Source organism: Mya arenaria, chromosome 14 (genome assembly GCF_026914265.1).
Source record: "Mya arenaria isolate MELC-2E11 chromosome 14, ASM2691426v1".
Taxonomy (NCBI): domain Eukaryota; kingdom Metazoa; phylum Mollusca; class Bivalvia; order Myida; family Myidae; genus Mya; species Mya arenaria.
In genome coordinates, this window is record NC_069135.1 from 15,616,406 (window position 1) to 15,636,387 (window position 19,982).

Consider the following 19,982-nt stretch of genomic DNA (forward strand, 5'->3'; position numbering starts at 1 on the left):
CGACATGTCACGTGCAACACCCATGTCCCTACCTCTAAGGTGAAAGATACACTTAGTGTTTATTCACAATGGAATGCTGAATATAAGGACATAAGAATGTAGGTTGTCAAGTATGGGTGGTATTTTTTATGTTCAGAGGCAATTTAAAATAACTTGCCATATGTATTTCTTTGATCTTTAACTTTTCATGTACTGACCTTGTTCATAGGTCAATGTCACATTCGGGGGCATTCGTCACATACTGTGACAGCTCTTGTTTATGGCCCAGTTACACAGAAGGTCGGTCCCCAATCGGTCATTTTACTCGCTGTTTTGATCGGTTGTCATGCGTGATTTTAGTTCTGGTTTTCTGTGTAACTGGCTATCGGCGATGGACAACTGTTCAATCGATTAAAAAAACATTTCATGTGTTGCTGGTAGGTGGCCAAAAGTTACTCAAACGGGGTTGGATCGGTGATAAGGATGTTTTCATCGACAAAAATGCTAAAATACTATCGGTTTTTATCGTTTGTAAATCGGAGCTAATCGGAGCTAAATCGGGCGTACCGCTGAATAATCGGTGTTTGATAGCTAGTCATCAGTGGTTAAACACTTTCCATCTGATATAGCCGGTGATTCACATGTGGTCATCTTTGTCCGATCGGCGATATCGGTAATTAATAGCTTGCATATCTCTTGATATAGGTTGCTGTCGGTTCTTTTATTAAAACAACATGTTTAAGTGATGAGAACCGATGATTTATTTGCAGTTGAGTACTTGACCGAATAACATCATGGAGAATGGCAGAGCCATCCAGCAATTCGGTGTCATATTGCAGCAGCAGGCAATTCTCAATGTCAGATATGCTATTCAACTCGTTCAGCAGCCCATAGCTGTTCATAGACGCCGCCGAAGAAGACAAAGGAGATGGTGGACCAGGCCCTGGTTAACCCAGGAGAGAAGGCTTCAATTTGGACAGTATAGCACCATTATTGCAGAGTTGCGGGAAGGGGACACCAACTCCTTCAAGAACTATATGAGGATGACACCGGAAATGTTCGACGAGCTTCTGCAACGCCTCGCGCCCAGACTTCAGAAGTCGGACACCCACTGGAGAAAAGCCCTAGATCCCGGATTGAAGCTGGCGGTAACACTACGGCACCTAGCAGCAGGGGATTCCTACCCTTCCCTCTCTTATGATTTTAGGGTGGCTAGTTCAACAATTTCCCTCTTTATCCCAGAAGTCTGCGAGGCCATAGTACAATCATATAGCGAAGATGTCATCCCTATCCCCAATACACCTGAAGAATGGAGGCCAATAGCTGAAGAGTTTGAAAGGAGGTGGAATGTCCCTCATGCATGTGGAGCTCTTGATGGCAAACACATTGCTCTGAGGAAGCCCCGCAGATCCGGCTCTGAATACTACAACTATAAAGGATTTTTCTCAATTGTGCTCATGGCTCTTGTTGATGCCAACTACAGGTTTCTGTGGATAGACGTCGGAGGTCATGGGCACATGTCAGATGCCCAGATATATAACAATTCAGAGCTCAGTGAGATGCTAGAAGATGGAACCATTGGCTTACCACCTCCAGAACCTCTTCCAAATGATGACCGTGATATGCCTTACTTCATTCTTGGTGACGATGCTTTTGGGTTAAGGACCTATTTGATGAAGCCCTTTGGAAGACGCGGCCTGGAAAGGGAGAAGCTCATAACCAATTACCGGCTATCTAGAGGAAGAAGAGTGGTCGAAAATGCATTTGGCATCCTGACGGCCAGATTCAGAGTGCTTCTCACAACTATGCAGCAAACACCGGAAATTGCTGCAACCATAGTTGAATCGTGTGTGTGCTTGCACAATCTAATGAGGATTAGGTATCCCGGCCTACAACAAGCTCAACTGGACCAAGAGGATGACCAGCATAACCTTGTTCCTGGAGCCTGGAGAACGAATGAGATGCTGACTGCAATCCAGCAAGTAAGGGGCCATAATCGTGACGCAACCGACGCCAAACAGCAGAGGGAGTACTTATCCAAGTACTTTAATAGTGCAGCCGGGTCTGTGCCTTGGCAAGACAGAATGATAAACTAGCCACAAGATAGTTTATAGTGAGATGACAGGACAGAAACAATATTCATACCTGAAATGACATTTGATTGTAGAGATCTTTTATCATATTGTACTGTTTTGTTTGTAAGTTAACAGCTGAAACTGTTTTGTTTGCAAGTTAACAGCTGAAACTGTTTTGTGCTACTTGATTTTAATAATAAAAACACAATTTGCCATTTACGTTGTTCATAGATTGTTATATCATTTAACCTGATCTACACTTATTTAATTAAGGAATGAAGATAAAAACTTTACGTTTTCATAGAGGTATGAAAAAAAAACTGATCACATACTATGAAACCGCAAAGCGGCTTCTTAGAATATGTGATTAGGGTGTTTTTCATACCTCGATGAAAACTTAAAAAAAATCCCTCCATTTTTTATAATTTAGCATTAATTATAGTGAATAATAAAACAATATGGTATGTTACAACGTTATTTGCAAGTCACGTTTTTCCAGCAGAACAACGTTGACGTCATCGCGCGTGCATTAATTTTGTTATGAGGTTATAAAAAACATTCTCGATCAACACAGACAACCAATAGTGGTGAATACAAATACCTAAATTTTACAATTGTGTTATTAATTTGTGATTAATTGGGGAACTATTATAAAAACCAGGGGCCAAATAAACAGATAAAAATATACTCTCTGTACCTCAGTTTAATTGAAACAAATATATTGTTACGTGAAAAGCAAATTAAACAGTTTTCCATAAATGCAGTTACACCACCAATTACACAAACAGTCGTTCAAACATAAAAAGTACAACAAACAAAACTGCACTTCTTGTGGACTTCCTGTCCTCATGTTGTCATTCGTCTAAAGGTCTTCCGAGCCCTCCTCAGGCTGTGAGGAGACAGGGATACCAGCTGTCACCATGCTAGCTGTGAAAATGTCCTCAGGCAAGGTTTGTCGGGGAGCTGACTGTTCCTGTGACTGTGATTGTCCCTGGAGGTAACCTGGGTGTGTTTGGCGAATATAATCGCACCCCATAGAACCCCACACGCTGGCTTGAGGTGGGTTGCTGGTCCACTGTGAGGGATCAGGCTGCCACTGTGGTTGCTGGTATGACATGGGTCTGCCTGTAACTGGAGCTTGAGGTTGGGGCGGAGCTTGAGTGTCACTGCGTGCATGGGCATTTCGCTGGACATCTTGCAGAACAGTCCAAATGCGGTTTGATGCCTCCATATACAGGTCCTCAGGCAGCTGTCTAAGAATGTTCGCACTCATGTCGGCAAAGTTTTGCCTCTGACGCTCCTGGGCGGTACTCTCTGGTCGGAGGTACCTTGCCAAATTGTCTCCTACCACCATTAGCTGCTGACTACAACGGACAAGAGCCTGGATACCCTCATCAGGCGCTGTATCGACTACCTTGGCTCTCTTGGGGTCACGCACAAGTGGAGGTCGCGTGCATGTGGCAGGGTCTGAAGACGCAGAGATAGGAGGAGTACTATTTGGTCGCTCTAACGAAGCATCAGCTGCAGAGACGTCCTCTTCGGCTTCTTGTGTGGGGACAACTCGGTTAGTCTGGCCCTCGTCATCAAGGTCAGGAAGTTGGACGTGAAGTCTGGCTGCTCTTTTCTGCTTAATCTGTAAAACATTAAAGACAATACTTTTTAGTGTTATGTACATTTAAAAACAGGGGACCGGTGTGGCGCCCAGTGGTATGGTATCCGACTCTCAATCCCTTGGTCTCTCACCCATGTGGGTTTGAGCCTCGCAAGGGGTGAACATCTTTATGTGAGAAAGCCTTCCGGCTGACTTGCGGTAGGTCAGTGTTTTCACCAAGTTGTTTGTCTGTGCAACTCAGACGAGATTCTGGAGTCTTCCTCCACTTGTTATTAGCCGAGCGTCGCGCAATGACTGAAATACTGTCGAAGTTACGTAAAACCCAACACAAACAAAACAAAAGAGCAAACGTTTAAAAACAATGTTGGAAACTGAAAACAAATGTGAAATAAAACAAAATGTACACGTTAAAATAATGTTTATATTTTATATTTAATAACTTTTACTGAAAACAAATTGTTTCACTTACGCTGCAAACAGTTCGGGATTTCACTGCACCTATGTGCGGAAGCAGAAACTGGAAACGTTCCCACAGTCTCCTGGCCTTGTCAGTGACTCCTTCTACTTCAAAACCACTCCCAGATGGAGTGACCTTCTTGTTCTTGATTTCACTCAGCTTGGACCTTGTGGACTGATACCACTGTTTGATATCCTTGGCATCACGGCCTATAAGTTCGCTCAGCTCCTCCCACTTCCTCTCCCTGGATTGTGTATCCCTCCATTGGTCTCTGTGTTTGTCGTACAGGAAGTCATTGGCTAACAAGAACTCACGAATCTTGTCCTGATCTTCCTCGGAGATGATACTGAAAGTACACAACAAACAAAGCATTTGAAAATAATTACATAGGATGAGAACACATGCATTTTCCGTCATATCTCAACACGGGCTCGACATAATTTTTTAAATGGAATGATTAAGCAAATCACGAGCTTAACATGAATGAAAAAATGGTAGGAGTTGACATATTTTTTTAAAATTTATTTAAAATTAATTACAATGAATCAGTTTTATATTTTTAAATTAATTAGATATTGCTGAAGTGCATGTAATGCTACTAACACTATGCGATTTCTGGGCTTCTTGGTCTTTGACTTGGGTTTGGTGTTCTGAGTGACGTCTTCCTGTGTCTCTCCACCATCCGTACTGTCATGAACATCAGAGGCATCGTCATGAACAGAATCACAGGATTCTTTGCCGACTACTGTAGAATCATTCCCACTCATCATAGGAGAGACGTTACGAGGTTCAAGGACATCCACTGAGCAGTTCTCTGGGGAATGCTGCTGCTTGGATCCGCCACTACCGCTTCCGTCTTTAGCACCAACTGTACCACTGGCACCGTGGCAACAAGCACTTCCCCTGACGATGGATCTTTTTGTGATCTGTGGGACCTCATCAGAGGCAGTCATGGGGGTCTTGCATTTGTCGGATTTCTTAAATTTCTTTTTTGCAGGCATTGTCAGAGAAGTTAAGTCCAATGTGGCGCGGATTAAACTACTGCAGAAACTGGAGCAAAACTACTGGCGACGGCCTATATAATACCGAGCAACACCCGACATCACCAATCGAACGCCGTTCTGTCTCCGACTAGCCACCGATTAGTCACTCACAAAATCTGACTGGTCACCGATCAAAAGCGTCTGGCAACCGATCAACAGCCGATGAGTACGTATAAATACCGATTGGCCATTTACAAATTAAACCCACCGATGACACGATGGCGGCAATCGATCGATCACAGATTGAATCCCTATTAACCACCGATCAAAACCGACGAAATCCCGCATTTTGATTTTCATCTTTATTCTATCGGTGGTAAGTATTAGTTGATCGGTTGCCTATCGGTGGCTCATCGGTGATATCGGTTGTAGACAGGTTGTCAATCGGTAATTTGTAAACTAATTTCACCGATCGAGAATTTTAAACATGTTTAAAAATCCCAATCGGTTATTTTTCACCGATATAACTTATCTTTTCCCAATAGCAGTTGATAGGTGGAAAACAGGTGACCAATAGGTGATATCAATGTTAAATACGTTGTCATCGGTTCACTTCTAAAAAAAACCCGATCAATCACCGATGGCTGTGTGTAACTGGGGTGTTAGATTTTGTTGTTCCGTATGAACATCACAAACATATAAGTCCAGTGATCCTGTGGCTGATAATGCAAATAAAGGGGGAAAAATGCACAGAAATTATTTTTGAATATTTTTGTTGTTTAATATCTGCTGTGTGTGGAAAAAGTACCTATAGAAAAATCCAACAATGTAAACTGTGATTTTGGGGTAAAATGTTGAAAATTGTAAACCAAAGTATGAATTTCTGGACTTTGTATCAAATTTGGATTTAGCAATAAAAATACCAAAAGAACTGTATTTAATGAATATTATTCCTCACCATAACATACCTAACCTGTAGGCACATCATGTATTGTAAAATGTGATTTTCAGGGTAAAATGTTAAAAATATATAAAAAAAAAGTATGAATTTCTGGGATTTGTCTGTATCAAAATTAGTTAAAGCAATAGAAATCTTAGAAAAACTATTTAATAGAGAGTATACAGCACCATAAAATATCCAATATATACACACACCATATGATATGAAACAGGATTTTTGGGGTTAATGTTGAAAAATGTAAACGCAAGTATGAATTTCTGGAATTTTTCTATATCAAAATTGGTGTTAGCGATAAAAATACCAGAAAAACTGTATTTAGTTCATATTTAACAGCACCATATTAAAACATACCTAGTGTGTAGACGAATCATTTTTTGTGAAATGTGATGTTTGGGGGTTAAAACTTAATAATGTTTAACATGTAAACTAAAGTATGACATCAGGGCTTTTTCTATAGTACCCACGGGTCCGACTATCGGACCCATTCCCAAAGCAAAATATAAGATATTTTTTCCAATCTGCAGAAAAAAATTCCAATCAAAAGTAAAAAAAATAAATCATTTAATGAATGTCATTTAACCTGTACTGGTTCATTATCATCATCCTAATAAATAATGTGATGTAAAGTTTTGGGGATAATTCATTCAGAAATCATTGATATTCATCACATTCAGAGATCAGTATGAAATATTATCTGTCATGATTTATTGCAATAGATTTGTACACCACAAGGATTGATATTTCAGCCATTTTGGGTCGATAAAAGGGAAAAGAAAAGAAAATTAAAAAACTTCCTCAGTCGACAGAGACTAGACAGCTTGTTCTTTTAACTGTAAAAATTCCTTATTTCGGCATTTTCGCGACGCAAATCTTCCCCAAAATGTATAGTGTCTTTTTCCCAAAATGGGCAGAAAAAGCCCTGGACATTTTATAATTTTTTACAAAATTGTAATTACCAAAGAATAACTATGTTTAACATGTAATATACAGCACCATAACATTTAAGGACTGGAAATGACACACTGTTTTGAACATGCTAGAATAAGTTTGGGAACAACTGAGTAACAAACTACTGCATTCAGTGACAACTGAAAGAGCACCAGCTCATACCTATATTTTGAACTTTTTACAGTGCACTTGTCAAACAGGCTGCTATACAGTAGCAAGCAGCTGCCATATGGTTGGATGAAAGGTTGCTACATTAAGGCACTGACATTGCTACTCTTACCAACTAAGCACAGAGTAGTTTGTTTGAATCTTTATTTACATCTCATCGTTGCACATACCATAAAACACATACAATGTAAAATAACATTTAAAAACAGTGCGATGCAATTCCAATCGGAATTTTAAGAGATGGTCCATGACCTTTTACAGTAATATTTTACATATCTACACAATATTCAAGTACATGTATTCTAAAAGCTGTAAAAGAAACAATTATGCATATTTTACATAGTATAAAATCTTTGAGGCACTTTTTGAAAAAGAAGAATGTACAAATTCACTTTTAGTATAAAACATGAAATAAAAAATGTTACATATTTGGGGTTTGTATTAATGGTTTTGTGATAAAATTCCAAAAATCAGCATTTTCATTTATGCTTTCAGAACTTTTTACTGCAAAATCTAAACCATATTTCTTGTTTGATCTGATAGCATAATGTTTTCAAATAATATACTGCACGATCAGCAGCTCATATGTCATTTCTGTGACCAGTGTTCAGTTTTTGATCCAGGTTAATAGACAAAAAACAGAATTTTGCAAATATAACTCCGTTTTTGTTATATTTCATTCAGCCATCAGAGCTGTTTCTATACTTTTAAGTAAACAGTTTTGCATTATAACAATATAACAAAAAAAAAAAACATTTGTGAAAATTTCATATGCAAATTGGAGAGGATTTAACTCAATTTAAAAATTCCTACTTTTTTTTTTTTTTTTTTATTTTTAACCAAAAAATCACATTGCAAACAAAACAATTTTCTTTTCTTAAGGTTTGTTAAACTATTATATTATACTATTCAATACAGTAAATCCGGTGATTTTGTTGAAAATCTTTACAAAGTTATTGGCAAATTCCATAATTTCCCTTATCTATTTTTTTGAAACATTAAACTGAAAAAAACACACCACATTTCACACAATACCGTGTTTCTATACTTGAGGTATGTTATACTGTAATATAACATCTATGAAATATAGAAATTCTGGTAACTTTACTGCAAAAGATCTTCCCCCCAAAAACAACATTTTTCACTCAACATTTTGTTTCTGAACTTAAGGTATGCTATACTGTACAATAATATATATTAAATACAGTAATTCTGGTAATTGTATTTCAACAATTAACACAGTTCTTGAACAGTTCTAGAATTTCTCATTTTTCTTGAATTTTTCAATACCTAAAAAAACCCACATCTCACAAAATAACGTATACTTAAGGTTTATTAAATTGAAGTAAAATATCGATTTCATACAGTATTTCTGGTCATTTTATTGCAAATTAGACAGTTTAAGTTGAAAAATCCAGAAACTCTCACTTTCATTCATTTTTTCAAACATTTCACCCCAAAAATCACATTTCACAAAATTATGTTGTTTCTACACATTAGCTAGATTCTATATGAAACTGTAATATAATACCTATTCTGGTAAATTTATTGCAAAAATTGAAAAAGGTATCTTAAAATCCAGACATCCCCAATTCATTTTCAAACAATTTACCAAAAAAAACCATATTCACATACATGGTTTATATACTTTCAGTATATTTAACTGTATTATTATGTCTATTACATACAGTAATTATGGTTATTTAATTGCAAAACTAGACACAGTTATTGGCAAATTCCAGAAATTCTCACTTCTATTTAATTTTATTATTATTAGTTTGTAATTTGTTGTTGACCATATTTCTGATCTTGTGCCACATTTTCATATATTTCAGAAAAAAGATAGAAGAAAAAATAAAATTGCTAGAGTTTGAGAGGTATCTTATAAATTTAGGTTTCCTTTTATTGGCATAGGTGCTTTTGATGGAGATAACACCTCAAGGATACACTCTTACACCCAAATAAGATTAACCACTATTAATACAATAGTTTCATATACCACAAGAGATGGATACGATGTTGAAAACAGTTGTTCTTATAAAGGATACAAAATTTGAAATTTGAAAGGATGGTGCTGAAAACAGGTATTTCTACCTTAATTTATGAGTTGATGGATCACAGTTAATCTTTTAGCACTCACCAATCATTTAATATTTCTGCGTTTGCATCTATTTAATACATGACAATTACAATCCTGTTATCAGAAAATATTTTGTTTCCATAAATGCATTGTAAGTAGTCAAAGTGACACTCTTATTCTAAATCAATACATACACCTGTATTACGAAATACTTACTAAATAATGCAATTATGCAAACTCATTAATTACTGAGAACAAAATTGTAACCATGTATTTAATAGCAGAAAATGCAAAAAATATTAAATGATTGGTGTATGCTAAAAGAGACTGTGGTCTACTAGAGTCTCATAAGGAAGAAATACTGGTTTTATGCTTATATCTTTCAAATTTAACTCGGTATTCTTCATAACAACCATTGTTTTCAAATTTAAGATAATTAAAGCGCAAGTTATGTAGTTCAAATACAATTGTATTGCAAAAGTCATTCCTAATCAAACTTCAAATGTTCATTATTGAATGATTGATTTTTCAAAAGGTTTAAGTTTTTAACATAGCTTTATAAGAATTCAATTAGACTATTTACAAGCTGTATTGTTATTTCCAGAACAAAGATGGAAGAACAGAAGGAGCGATCTGCTCAACGGCAGCATGAGTTGGAAGAGGTAAGACTTCTCCACCATATCAATCTCCAAGATAAGGGCAGGAGCTGTTTATTTAGATAAACCTGTAAGCTGGATTTATAAGAAAACTTATGAGGTTTGTACAACAACAATAAATGATAAGATGCAAGAACTGGGGAATAAATCTGAAGAAACGAAGGAGATCTTAAATAAACATTTTGTTTACTTTTAAAATTTACTACAATGCTTTATAAACACAGCCTCAGAACATAATGAACACTAATAATGAATAAGATCCATTAATATATATTTCTATCATGAGATTACTCCCTCATAGAGATAATGCTCATCTTAAGTCACAGGATTACTTAATATGATCCGCGTCGTGCGATTTTGGGCCTTCGGACATATATTTGGTATTGCAATGTTTTAAGGTATTTGAATGAAATGATATTCCGGGAAGAAATTCTAAAAAAATCATGATGATATCACTTAAATTGCGTAAGATACGTGTTAACAAGTGAGACCATGTATTGCGCATTTTGAATACTAAATTTGACGGCATTCACATGACGTCATTATGAATGCCTATTATTCAAAAGACGTGCAAAATTAACGAATTAATATAACATCTAGCCATAATTTAATAAGTTTCTTATCACAGAATCTTGAATGAATATAATTTAAGATAACAATAATGAATCAGTTTTGTATTTTTAAAACATTTGGCTGTTTTAAACACAGACTATAAATGCAGTCAAAATATGTCGGGAAGAAATCCATGGTTGCTATGGAAACATGAGTAACCTATGGTCATAAATCGTCGAGAAAATGAAACACCAACGAAAAACCTTTAAAAGAACGAAGTATGGAAGAAATTGATTTAGATACAAAAAATCATTAGTTTTGGCTTTTTTAATTAACGATTATTTCATTTGTAATACTTATGTCCGAAGGCCTTAAATCGCGCGACGCGGCCCATATGATGATGATGAACATCAAAGCCAAGTTTCCTTTCTCCCCACATAATCTTCCCATTGTGCTCAATTATTTGAAAATCATCTAGTACACTTAACTCATTTTTTTCCTCCATAAAGCCTGTGACCAAGCGTTTGATTGAAACTGAACAATTTGTCTGTTGTCATTGGTCCTGGAGTGCACAAACTTGTTTCATCAACGCTGGTATCAAATAATAATAAATAATCATGTAATGGTTTATTTCAGGAGCTTGAACTGGAGAGAAAAATTCTCGACAATGCACAGGAGGCATTAGATGCCACGGGTAAGAGGTTGTTTGTAAGAAGTAAATGTACTATGACATGAACCAGTCCTGAAACTTCACTATAACCAAACACTTATGTGTTCTTTATACTGACATAAGACCATATAAATCATTACAAGGTCAAGATGTCTTTCCTTAATAAGTTCCAGATTTAAAAGAATGATTAATAATTGATTCACACTGATTGAAAAGAAACAAAAACATATTTCATTGAATTTGTTACAGAACTCCATGAACCACTGCTAAAGAGGCGTCGGGCCGAGCAGGCGGTAAAGTCTTATTTCCATATATTCTTGTTGTTAGTTAAACTATAAAATGATTCCAAAGGAACAGGACAATATACTTTATGATTGAATATATTAAAAGTCTGCCTCATATTAAAATTCTGCCTCTTTAAAGCACAGATGAGGACATTCATTAAATAAATATAAACAAAATATTTGTCTGATTTATGTGAATATGTTCAAACGGTTTTTTAAATATACAATGCAACTAAGATTATAGAAATAAAATTGCGATGACATGTATATTATGCCACATGGACGGACAATAATAACAAATAGCCTTATATTTAACAAATTTAAAATTGTCATGATGCATAAGATACAATAATAAAGAATGCTTATTGACAGGGGCAGGCAACAAGAACAGTACAACTAAAGAACTAGGTCTTAGTGTAAGTATCTTAAAACTTTTGTAACATATTCCAGGGGAACAATGATTTAAGGACTAATGTAATAAAAAAAGAAAAACATTTTTACAAAAGATGAATCGAAATCTCTCTAACAGTAGTCAAAATAGTATCATTCTCTTATTCTAAATTTTCAACAACACTTTTCTGTGCATACACTTACAATCGAAAGGCTAAAATCAATCATTTCTGTCTCAAGTTTGATCTCATATAAACCAATAACTAAAAAGGCTCGCTCTGTGGAGCGAGCCTAATAATAAAAACAACATTAAGATTTAAGATTGAAATTTCAAACATTATCTTCTTTCTTTGCAGTTCGTTGAGAGTTCCAGCTAAGTTGGATGGAATGATGTTTGTTGTTAGTGATTTATTAAAGTTCATATATGGATTAGTCTTCCTTAATTTTTATTTAAACTGTTTAACGAAAATTAACATTGGGTTAATTGAGATAGCCTGGGAGTCTATAAATAAGTAGTGTTAAACAAATATGGAATAGGAAATGCACGGACGCATGGGTGGACAAAGTGATATTGATGAGTTTGGCAAAGTGTGTTACTCAAGAGTTGATTAATTGACCAAACTTGTTAGCATTATTAAGTATTTAAACAAGATAGTCAAGTTTGCTTAAATATTGGTTATGAAAAGCCATAAAGCAAAAAGAATCTGGAAGAATACTCTGAGCAGGAACAATTCAGAAAAGGCGGGTGCCAACTGACACAAAATCAATGATTTAAGACTTCTCTGTCTCATGTGTCTGGTAAGGTAAATACAGCAGATGTTTATGAAGTAAGAAGGATATTGCAAAGAAAGACAATCAGCCAAACATTTTGACGACCATGGCCGATAAATGATGCCCACCAACTGTTCAAAACAAAGTATCCAAATGGGATGGTTGGCCTTCAATTTTCTACAAGCTTAAACCTAAAATTGTACTAAAATCAGTAAAAAAAAAATGAAAATGTTGCCTATATGTCAAGTTTGTTGCAATGCTGCTTCGTTGCAGAAGGTATTAACAACTTTTTAATTGGAAAAGAAGGGGCAGGGCTCAAGAGAATCAGCAAATCTGAAATGGCCAACACGATGATGTGTGGTGATAGCGATTCCCCTATTGTTATTGCTACTATAGAACGGTTTAAGAAAAATGCATCAATTTTTGAATTTCAATATAAAAATCTGGTTTCCATGCATTTTCGCATAAATTGGCTCGTTCCAAGACAAAAAATATAAAATATAAAAGTTGTGAAAACGTTCAATCTGTGAGAGTGCAGCTTTAAGAATGTTTGGTTTTCCTGTAGAATATTTTGTCTAGTTCCTTCTGAATAAGTGGTTACTCACAGTGTATTTAAATGATCATCTCTATAAAGCACTGTAATTTTGGGTTGAACTTCTGAATGATGATAAATTTCAATAAATCTAACCAAAACAAGCAATGTTTAAGGTATTTTTGAAGAAATATTTAAGTGTAATAACATTTATATGTAGTGTCCGCAACGGTCATGCCTGCTGTTATATGATGAGCCATAACTTTTGAATGACTTGAGTCACAAACATAGAACTTCAGAAAATTATGCTCTGATAGTATGTCAATCTGTTCATAATAAATAACAAATAGTAGCACACATTTTTCATAATGAAGTGCAACATCCCCATGACATTAATTGTGAAGATGGCCTTAGCACAATATTCAAACCAGACTCTTCAATTTACTGTTCCATTTACAAATGATGGCGGCACGGCCAACAAAATGTATACTTTTGGGGTCAGGATAGCCAGTCACTTTATACTACTCCATAGTAATACATAGTAGTATTTAAACACCAAGTTAATGAAACTGGTATTTCAATGTTAAATTCACGAGAAACTTGCTTGGTGTGAATTTAATAAATTGTATCTGGGACTTTTTCTCTCCAACTTTGATCTGAATTAACAAATTCCCTTAAAAAAGTCTATAGCTACAGCATTAACTTGACATATTTAAAGTAGAATACCACTCGTTTATGAATAAATCAGATAATTTCATTTGAACGGATCTTTTTAATCCATAATGTGTTTGGGAATTCATGATTATCCCAAGTATTAATCATACCACATTTAACAAATAATTATATTTTGTATGTGATTTATCCATTAAAAGTCATTGTTTCTAATTATATTATCATACATATATCTTTTATTAAAGGGACTGTCTCACAGATTTGCACCAAAAAAGTTTTTTCTGTAACGAATCTTAAGACATTTATCTAATAGAATGTGTTACGCTTTGATGTCATAATTGTAAAAAAGTACCAAAATTTAAAAAAAAGATTGTGTCGGAGACCGGGTTCGAACCCGCGTCACCAAAATGGAAGACCAGCGTCTTCCCTATTGAGCTATCAAGAATTCTACCTGGTAGACTAACCCCGTTATCTTTTTTAATGGAAAAATAAGAAATAACTGCTAAACTTTAATAAATTGTAAACTATGTGGTACTTAAATTAGTAAGTTTCAATGCAAGTTTACAAGTTTAAGTTTACAAGTTTATTTCGTATAACTCATGTCACAAAACATGACAAAAGAGTATTGAAATATATATATATACAACTATGTAAAGAACGAGAATAGTCTCAACATTTTAAGACATAATCTATAAGAATAAATAAATTCAATCAGTGTCATCCAATATTAACATTATACCTTTATAATGGAGGAGGCATTTAAAGGGAAACAAAATGCATCAATGTATGTATCATTATGTGAATCGAACCATTATCTCTTTAATAAGCTTACAGAGTTTTTCAAAATGTATACCTGAATCAGGTCTTATTTGCATTACTTGTTTAAATTTAATAATATTTGGATGTCTAATATATTTATTATCAAAACAACTTTTTCTTTTACCAACAAATTCTTGACATTCCAACAAATAATGATGTTCATCTCCTATGCTATTATCGTTACAAAATAAACATTTTCTGTCGTTGTATTCTACATTATTCCAGCTTCCAATTTCCACAGGTAATTTGTTATTTCTAGTTCTAAATTTTATCATATATCGCAAGAGTTTGTAAGGTGTCTGTACAAGATAATTTTCAAATTCAAACTTTTCTTTATACAATCTATAATTTATACATTTTCTAGAAGTATTTATAGTAGAAAACCATTCATTAATAAAGAGATCGGACAATTTTCGATAAACAGTTTTCTTTAACCATGATCTGTTTAAAAAGTCATGACTCTGCCAAATGTTAATATGCCCGCATTTAATCAATATTTCCTTAATATTACGAATCCACTGGAAATGGGACTGTCGTGGATTTTCGGAAAACATAAATCTACTTAGGACAATATTATATAAAGATACAGTAAGTTTAGGTAACGGCGGGGTTATTAATTTTGACCAAAAGTCAATCAAACGTGTATTAATGTCAATATTTAGAGGTTTAACACCAGTTTCGCCATATACAATACAGTTTGGTGTACTGCTCTTGACACCTAACACATATTTCAAATACTTGAGTTGCACTTTCTCGAGAATATTAATATTACCATAACCCCAACATTCACATCCATATAACAAAATAGGTTTGACAACTTTGTGAAATAAATCAATTTGCAATTCAATAGAAAGACAATGATATCTAGCTTTCTTCAACAAAACAAACATAGCTTTAGTGGCTTGCTTTGCGATATATTCTTTTGCTTTGAAAAACGAACCACTTCTACTAAATAACACACCTAAATAATTATATTCGTTTACTATTTCTAATTTATCATCGCATAGAAGGAATTCGTGTTCAACACGTCTTCCCTTCGAAAAAATAAGCACTTTTGTTTTAGTGGTGTTAACAGTAAGTTGCCAATTTTTACAATAATTTTCATATATGTTTAGAGCATTTTGCAGATCTGTATATGATTCTGCCAATATGACTGTGTCATCTGCATAGAGCAATACAAATAACTTAAAAAAAATCTATCAAACGAACATCATCATCATGTTTATACACAATTATACCCTTAACAATATTACTATTTGCAAAGAAGCTATGTAAATCGTTCACAAACATAGAAAATAACAACGGAGAAAGGCTCTCGCCCTGCCTTACACCTATAGTACAAGGGAAATAGTTTGACTTTACACCATTAACACGTACACAACTTTTAGCATTTTCATACATATTTTTTATAATTTGTATAAATTTCCCTGCTATACACATTTTATTTAATTTAAGCCACAAGTAGCTTCTATTTATGGTATCAAATGCTCCTTTAAGATCTATGAATGCACAAAATAACTTTTTCTTTGAATTATGAAGAAGGTCTATTAACATATTTATGACAAACATATTGTCCACTGTTGAATATCCTTGTCTAAAACCTGATTGATATTCACTTAACAAATCATGATTCTTGACAAATTTTTGAAATCTGTTATTCAGTATTAAGGTAAACAATGCATTGTACACATCGATGCCAAGTTAATGTCATTATTCGACAATTCCATAGCCTCACACTTCACATTCATATAATAAGATCAGCTTTATAATTTTCTTCAAAAGGTCAATAGATAGACATAAATATTTGCTTGTTTTAACAAACTAAGACTGTCAATATAAAGTATATTTCTTTGATAATATGCCGCCAATACTAACGCCAATAATAACGGCCCACAATCACAACTAATTAACACTTAATAAATGCAAATATCAAACATCATTCTTTAAATAACAAGAGCTGTCACAGAGACAGTACGCTCGACTATTACGCCGCTTTTTAGATAAGAAATGCAATGTTTTAGTGAAACTGTCACTGTAAAATAAGATTAGATGCAATACCTTATCCTGAATTTCTGAGTCAAATAATAAAGGGGCAAAATTTATATTATATGCAAGATTGAGTTATCATACATGATTGTTTAAAGTTTCAATGCAATACGTACATGAAGTAGTTGCTGAGTTATTGATTTATATGTGCTAACATGCAAAACCTTAACCATAATTGCTAAGTTGAATAATAAAGGGGCAAAATTTATATCATATGCAAGATTATAGCGATAATACACCTTCTTGAGGTCGTTACCATCTGCAAAGGCCCGCAAAATGGTTTACAGCCCGAGTGCGTAGCTTTTCCAGATGGTAACGACAGAAAAAAGGTGCATTAACGCTTTTATTGCATTAAATTACACACCATGAGTAACTTTTTTGTTAAAAAAAGCTGTTAAATGTCACGAAAATATAAAAACAGTAAGTTCAAAATAACCTCAATGACAGGTACTTGTGTGACGTCACGAGTGATGTCATTGAAAATGTTTTACATTAATCTCGATTAGGGCCGCAGCATAACTCGAAGTTGCATTTTTGATTCGACGCCATTTTTTTAGTGTTCAGTCGATTGGAAAGTGTGTTACTGGATTACTTGGATTATTTACAGACCATACCTATCGGGTAATCGAATAATTACCGATATATTCCTACTTTAACATTTATATGTTTTTGCAACTAATTCAAACTGGAAATATTTGTTAAAATGTTCTGGATAAAATGTTCAGCATCTTCAGCATCAGAGAAAAAAATATTTGAAAACTTTTTTCATTGCATACGAATCAATGGAATCATGTCCATATAAGTCGTTTGTTCTGAATAAAATCGACATAAATAACTATAGCAGGGAGTAGTTAAACGTTTTAGTCTTAATTTAGTGCTTTTAGAGCAAACAACTAGTCAAAACAACTGAAGAAAGTACTATCTAGTAAACACACCCAAGCTTGCTAGGAAAAGACAACTCAGAAGAAAATATGTGGTTTATTTCATGTTTTGATATTTGTATGCAGCTATATATGCATAAACAATTTTGTGCAAAAGTTTGCATCGTTGACCCACTTTCGGTCAGAAACCAGGTTGCTCAGCCTACTATTGTTCTGATGCGGGCCCTGATAGCACTTATGTAAAACAAAAAGCTGGGCATTAACGGCACGTGAATTTACTGAATAATGCACGTTTCCTACCGATAACGCCCGGGTTTTTGCGTTTTAACACACCACGATAACAGACCGAAAACACACATTTTATGCAATAAAGAGTTATTATACATGTTTAATTCAGAAGGTTGAAGGGTGGGAGCTCATGTATAAATTAGTTTCAATGCAATACATGATGTATTTGCTGAGATATTGTGAGTGGTTACATGCAAACCCTTAACCAGAATTGCTAAGTGGATTAATAAAGGGGCAAAATTTATATCATATGCAAGATAGAGTTATTCTTAATGTTTAATTAAGAAGGTTGAAGGTTGGGAGCTCATGTATAAAGTTTCAATGAAATACATGATGTATTTGTTGAGATATTGACTTACGTGTGGTAACATGCAAAACCTTAACCAGAATTTCTTAGTAGAATATAAAGGGCCATCATTTGCAAAACACAGTAATCTAACTTGCTTTTTCAAGTACAACATGTAGGTTGGATGGTTGGATACTGTTGTATAAAGTTTCAATGCAATACATGATGTATTTGCTGAGATATTGACTTACGTGTGGTTACATGCGAAACCTTAACCAGAATTTCTAAGTCAAATAATAAAGGCCCATTATTTGCATTATATTCAAATTAGTATTATCTTCCTGGTTCTTGGTTTGCAACAAGGTACAATCAAAATCATCAGCACTCAGTATTCTTTGTCTATAGTCAAAATGGCGGTGGTTTGTGGAATTACCGGAAGACCGAAAAGCACCTGAATGACGGCGGTGTTTAAATATTTTTTGCGAGACTAAGTGTGTTTATTTTAACTAAACGACATGTTCATGTAGTGTTTATATGGTTGTTTTATGTGAATTAAATCAGGAATGCATTAAAACCAGTTGACTATCATTTTTTTACTCTTTTTTATACTATGTAATGATATATTTGTTCAGACAGGCAAATCTTTTTTCTGATAGGCAAAAACTTCCAAAGTGCCTATCAGGTGGACAGGCAGAATTTTTACAATTTCGGGACGACTGACTTGGACCCAGATCCCAGAGACACTTGTCGGCATCACAAGAACTGGTCAGGACTACTTTGAAACTTTAGTCAATAGCTCATAGAGTACCGATCTAATTATGCACCAGTCAATTGTAACCGCGGTCCCCAAGATCCGGGGGTATACCGGGGATAGCTGGGGAAATGGGCCGTGTTTTACCTTTCAGGTGGTGAATGCGGTGGTTTTGTCTTCGCTTTAAATATAGCGAGGAATTGGCCTTACTTAGGGTCCCTGGGGTGCTGGGGCATTTGGCGGGGATTTTACCACCTGTTCGTCTCCGCAGGGCGGATATTTTAGCCGGGGTTGGCTGGACCGAAAGTCAAAGTCCCCGCTATCTCCTGGACCTGGGGGGGGGGGGCGTGGTTACAATTGACTGGTGAATTACAGAGAGACCTCTGTATTAGTTTTCTAATCACTGAATAAACACCAATTGGTATTTATACTTCAAGAGACAGTACGTCTTTATCTGTGTGATATATAAAACTTAGTGGAATTATACTCCTACTCCAGAGTGAGACAGAACATCTCACCGAGTTTGAGAGCTTAATTTCTGTAAAATGTACAAAAATCTACTGAGATACACGAGTATTGTGACATACATCGCATAATAGAAAATCTCTCCAAGACACAATGCTGCACCCCGGGTGACCACTCCAGATCCCACTTTACAACTGTTTTTCAAAAACTAGCCGATCAATGTTTCGATTGTAGATCTGAAGGGCATCCCTAAGGAAGCCGGGAGAGGACCTCCCGTGCCCTGTGACAAGCACCAGACTGAAATATGGAGAGCCTGTCTCCAGCAAGAGACAGCCAGCATCCATTCTTTTCATTGCCTCAGTATCGGCATTTAAGGGGCCCACACACCTACTATATTGGGTAACGCAAAGGCAGTGACTATCAATTGCTACCGGCAGCTAGGGAAGCACCCTTTCTCTCTGAGAGACCATTTGGGCCATCTTCCATCGCAGCAATGCTGTGACAGCATTGTCATACTACAATACAGCCTGCTGGTAGGACAACTTACATAACTACACAAAGGTGTACATGTAACTTGGAACTAGTCTAAGACTTTAGAAAGTGCTACCATAAAGTTGATACTACCTTTGTTTCTACTGAGCTTCAGAATTCATCGT

General features: G+C 35.2%; 2 protein-coding genes across 2 annotated transcripts; one reads left to right on the top strand and one right to left on the bottom strand.

The window, feature by feature from the left end:
* Nucleotides 1-773: 773 nt before the first annotated feature.
* Nucleotides 774-2,075, top strand: LOC128215869 (putative nuclease HARBI1). Its single transcript, XM_052922478.1, has one exon. The coding sequence runs from the start codon at nucleotides 774-776 to the stop codon at nucleotides 2,073-2,075; it is 1,302 nt and encodes a 433-aa protein (XP_052778438.1).
* A 597-nt stretch (nucleotides 2,076-2,672) lies between these two features.
* Nucleotides 2,673-5,542, bottom strand: LOC128218553 (uncharacterized). Its single transcript, XM_052926245.1, has 3 exons — nucleotides 4,727-5,542; nucleotides 4,136-4,469; nucleotides 2,673-3,687 (listed from the first exon to the last, which is right to left on the bottom strand). Exons 1-3 carry the CDS (start codon nucleotides 5,122-5,124, stop codon nucleotides 2,917-2,919), a joined length of 1,503 nt encoding a protein of 500 aa, XP_052782205.1. The 5' UTR covers nucleotides 5,125-5,542; the 3' UTR covers nucleotides 2,673-2,916.
* Nucleotides 5,543-19,982: the final 14,440 nt, after the last annotated feature.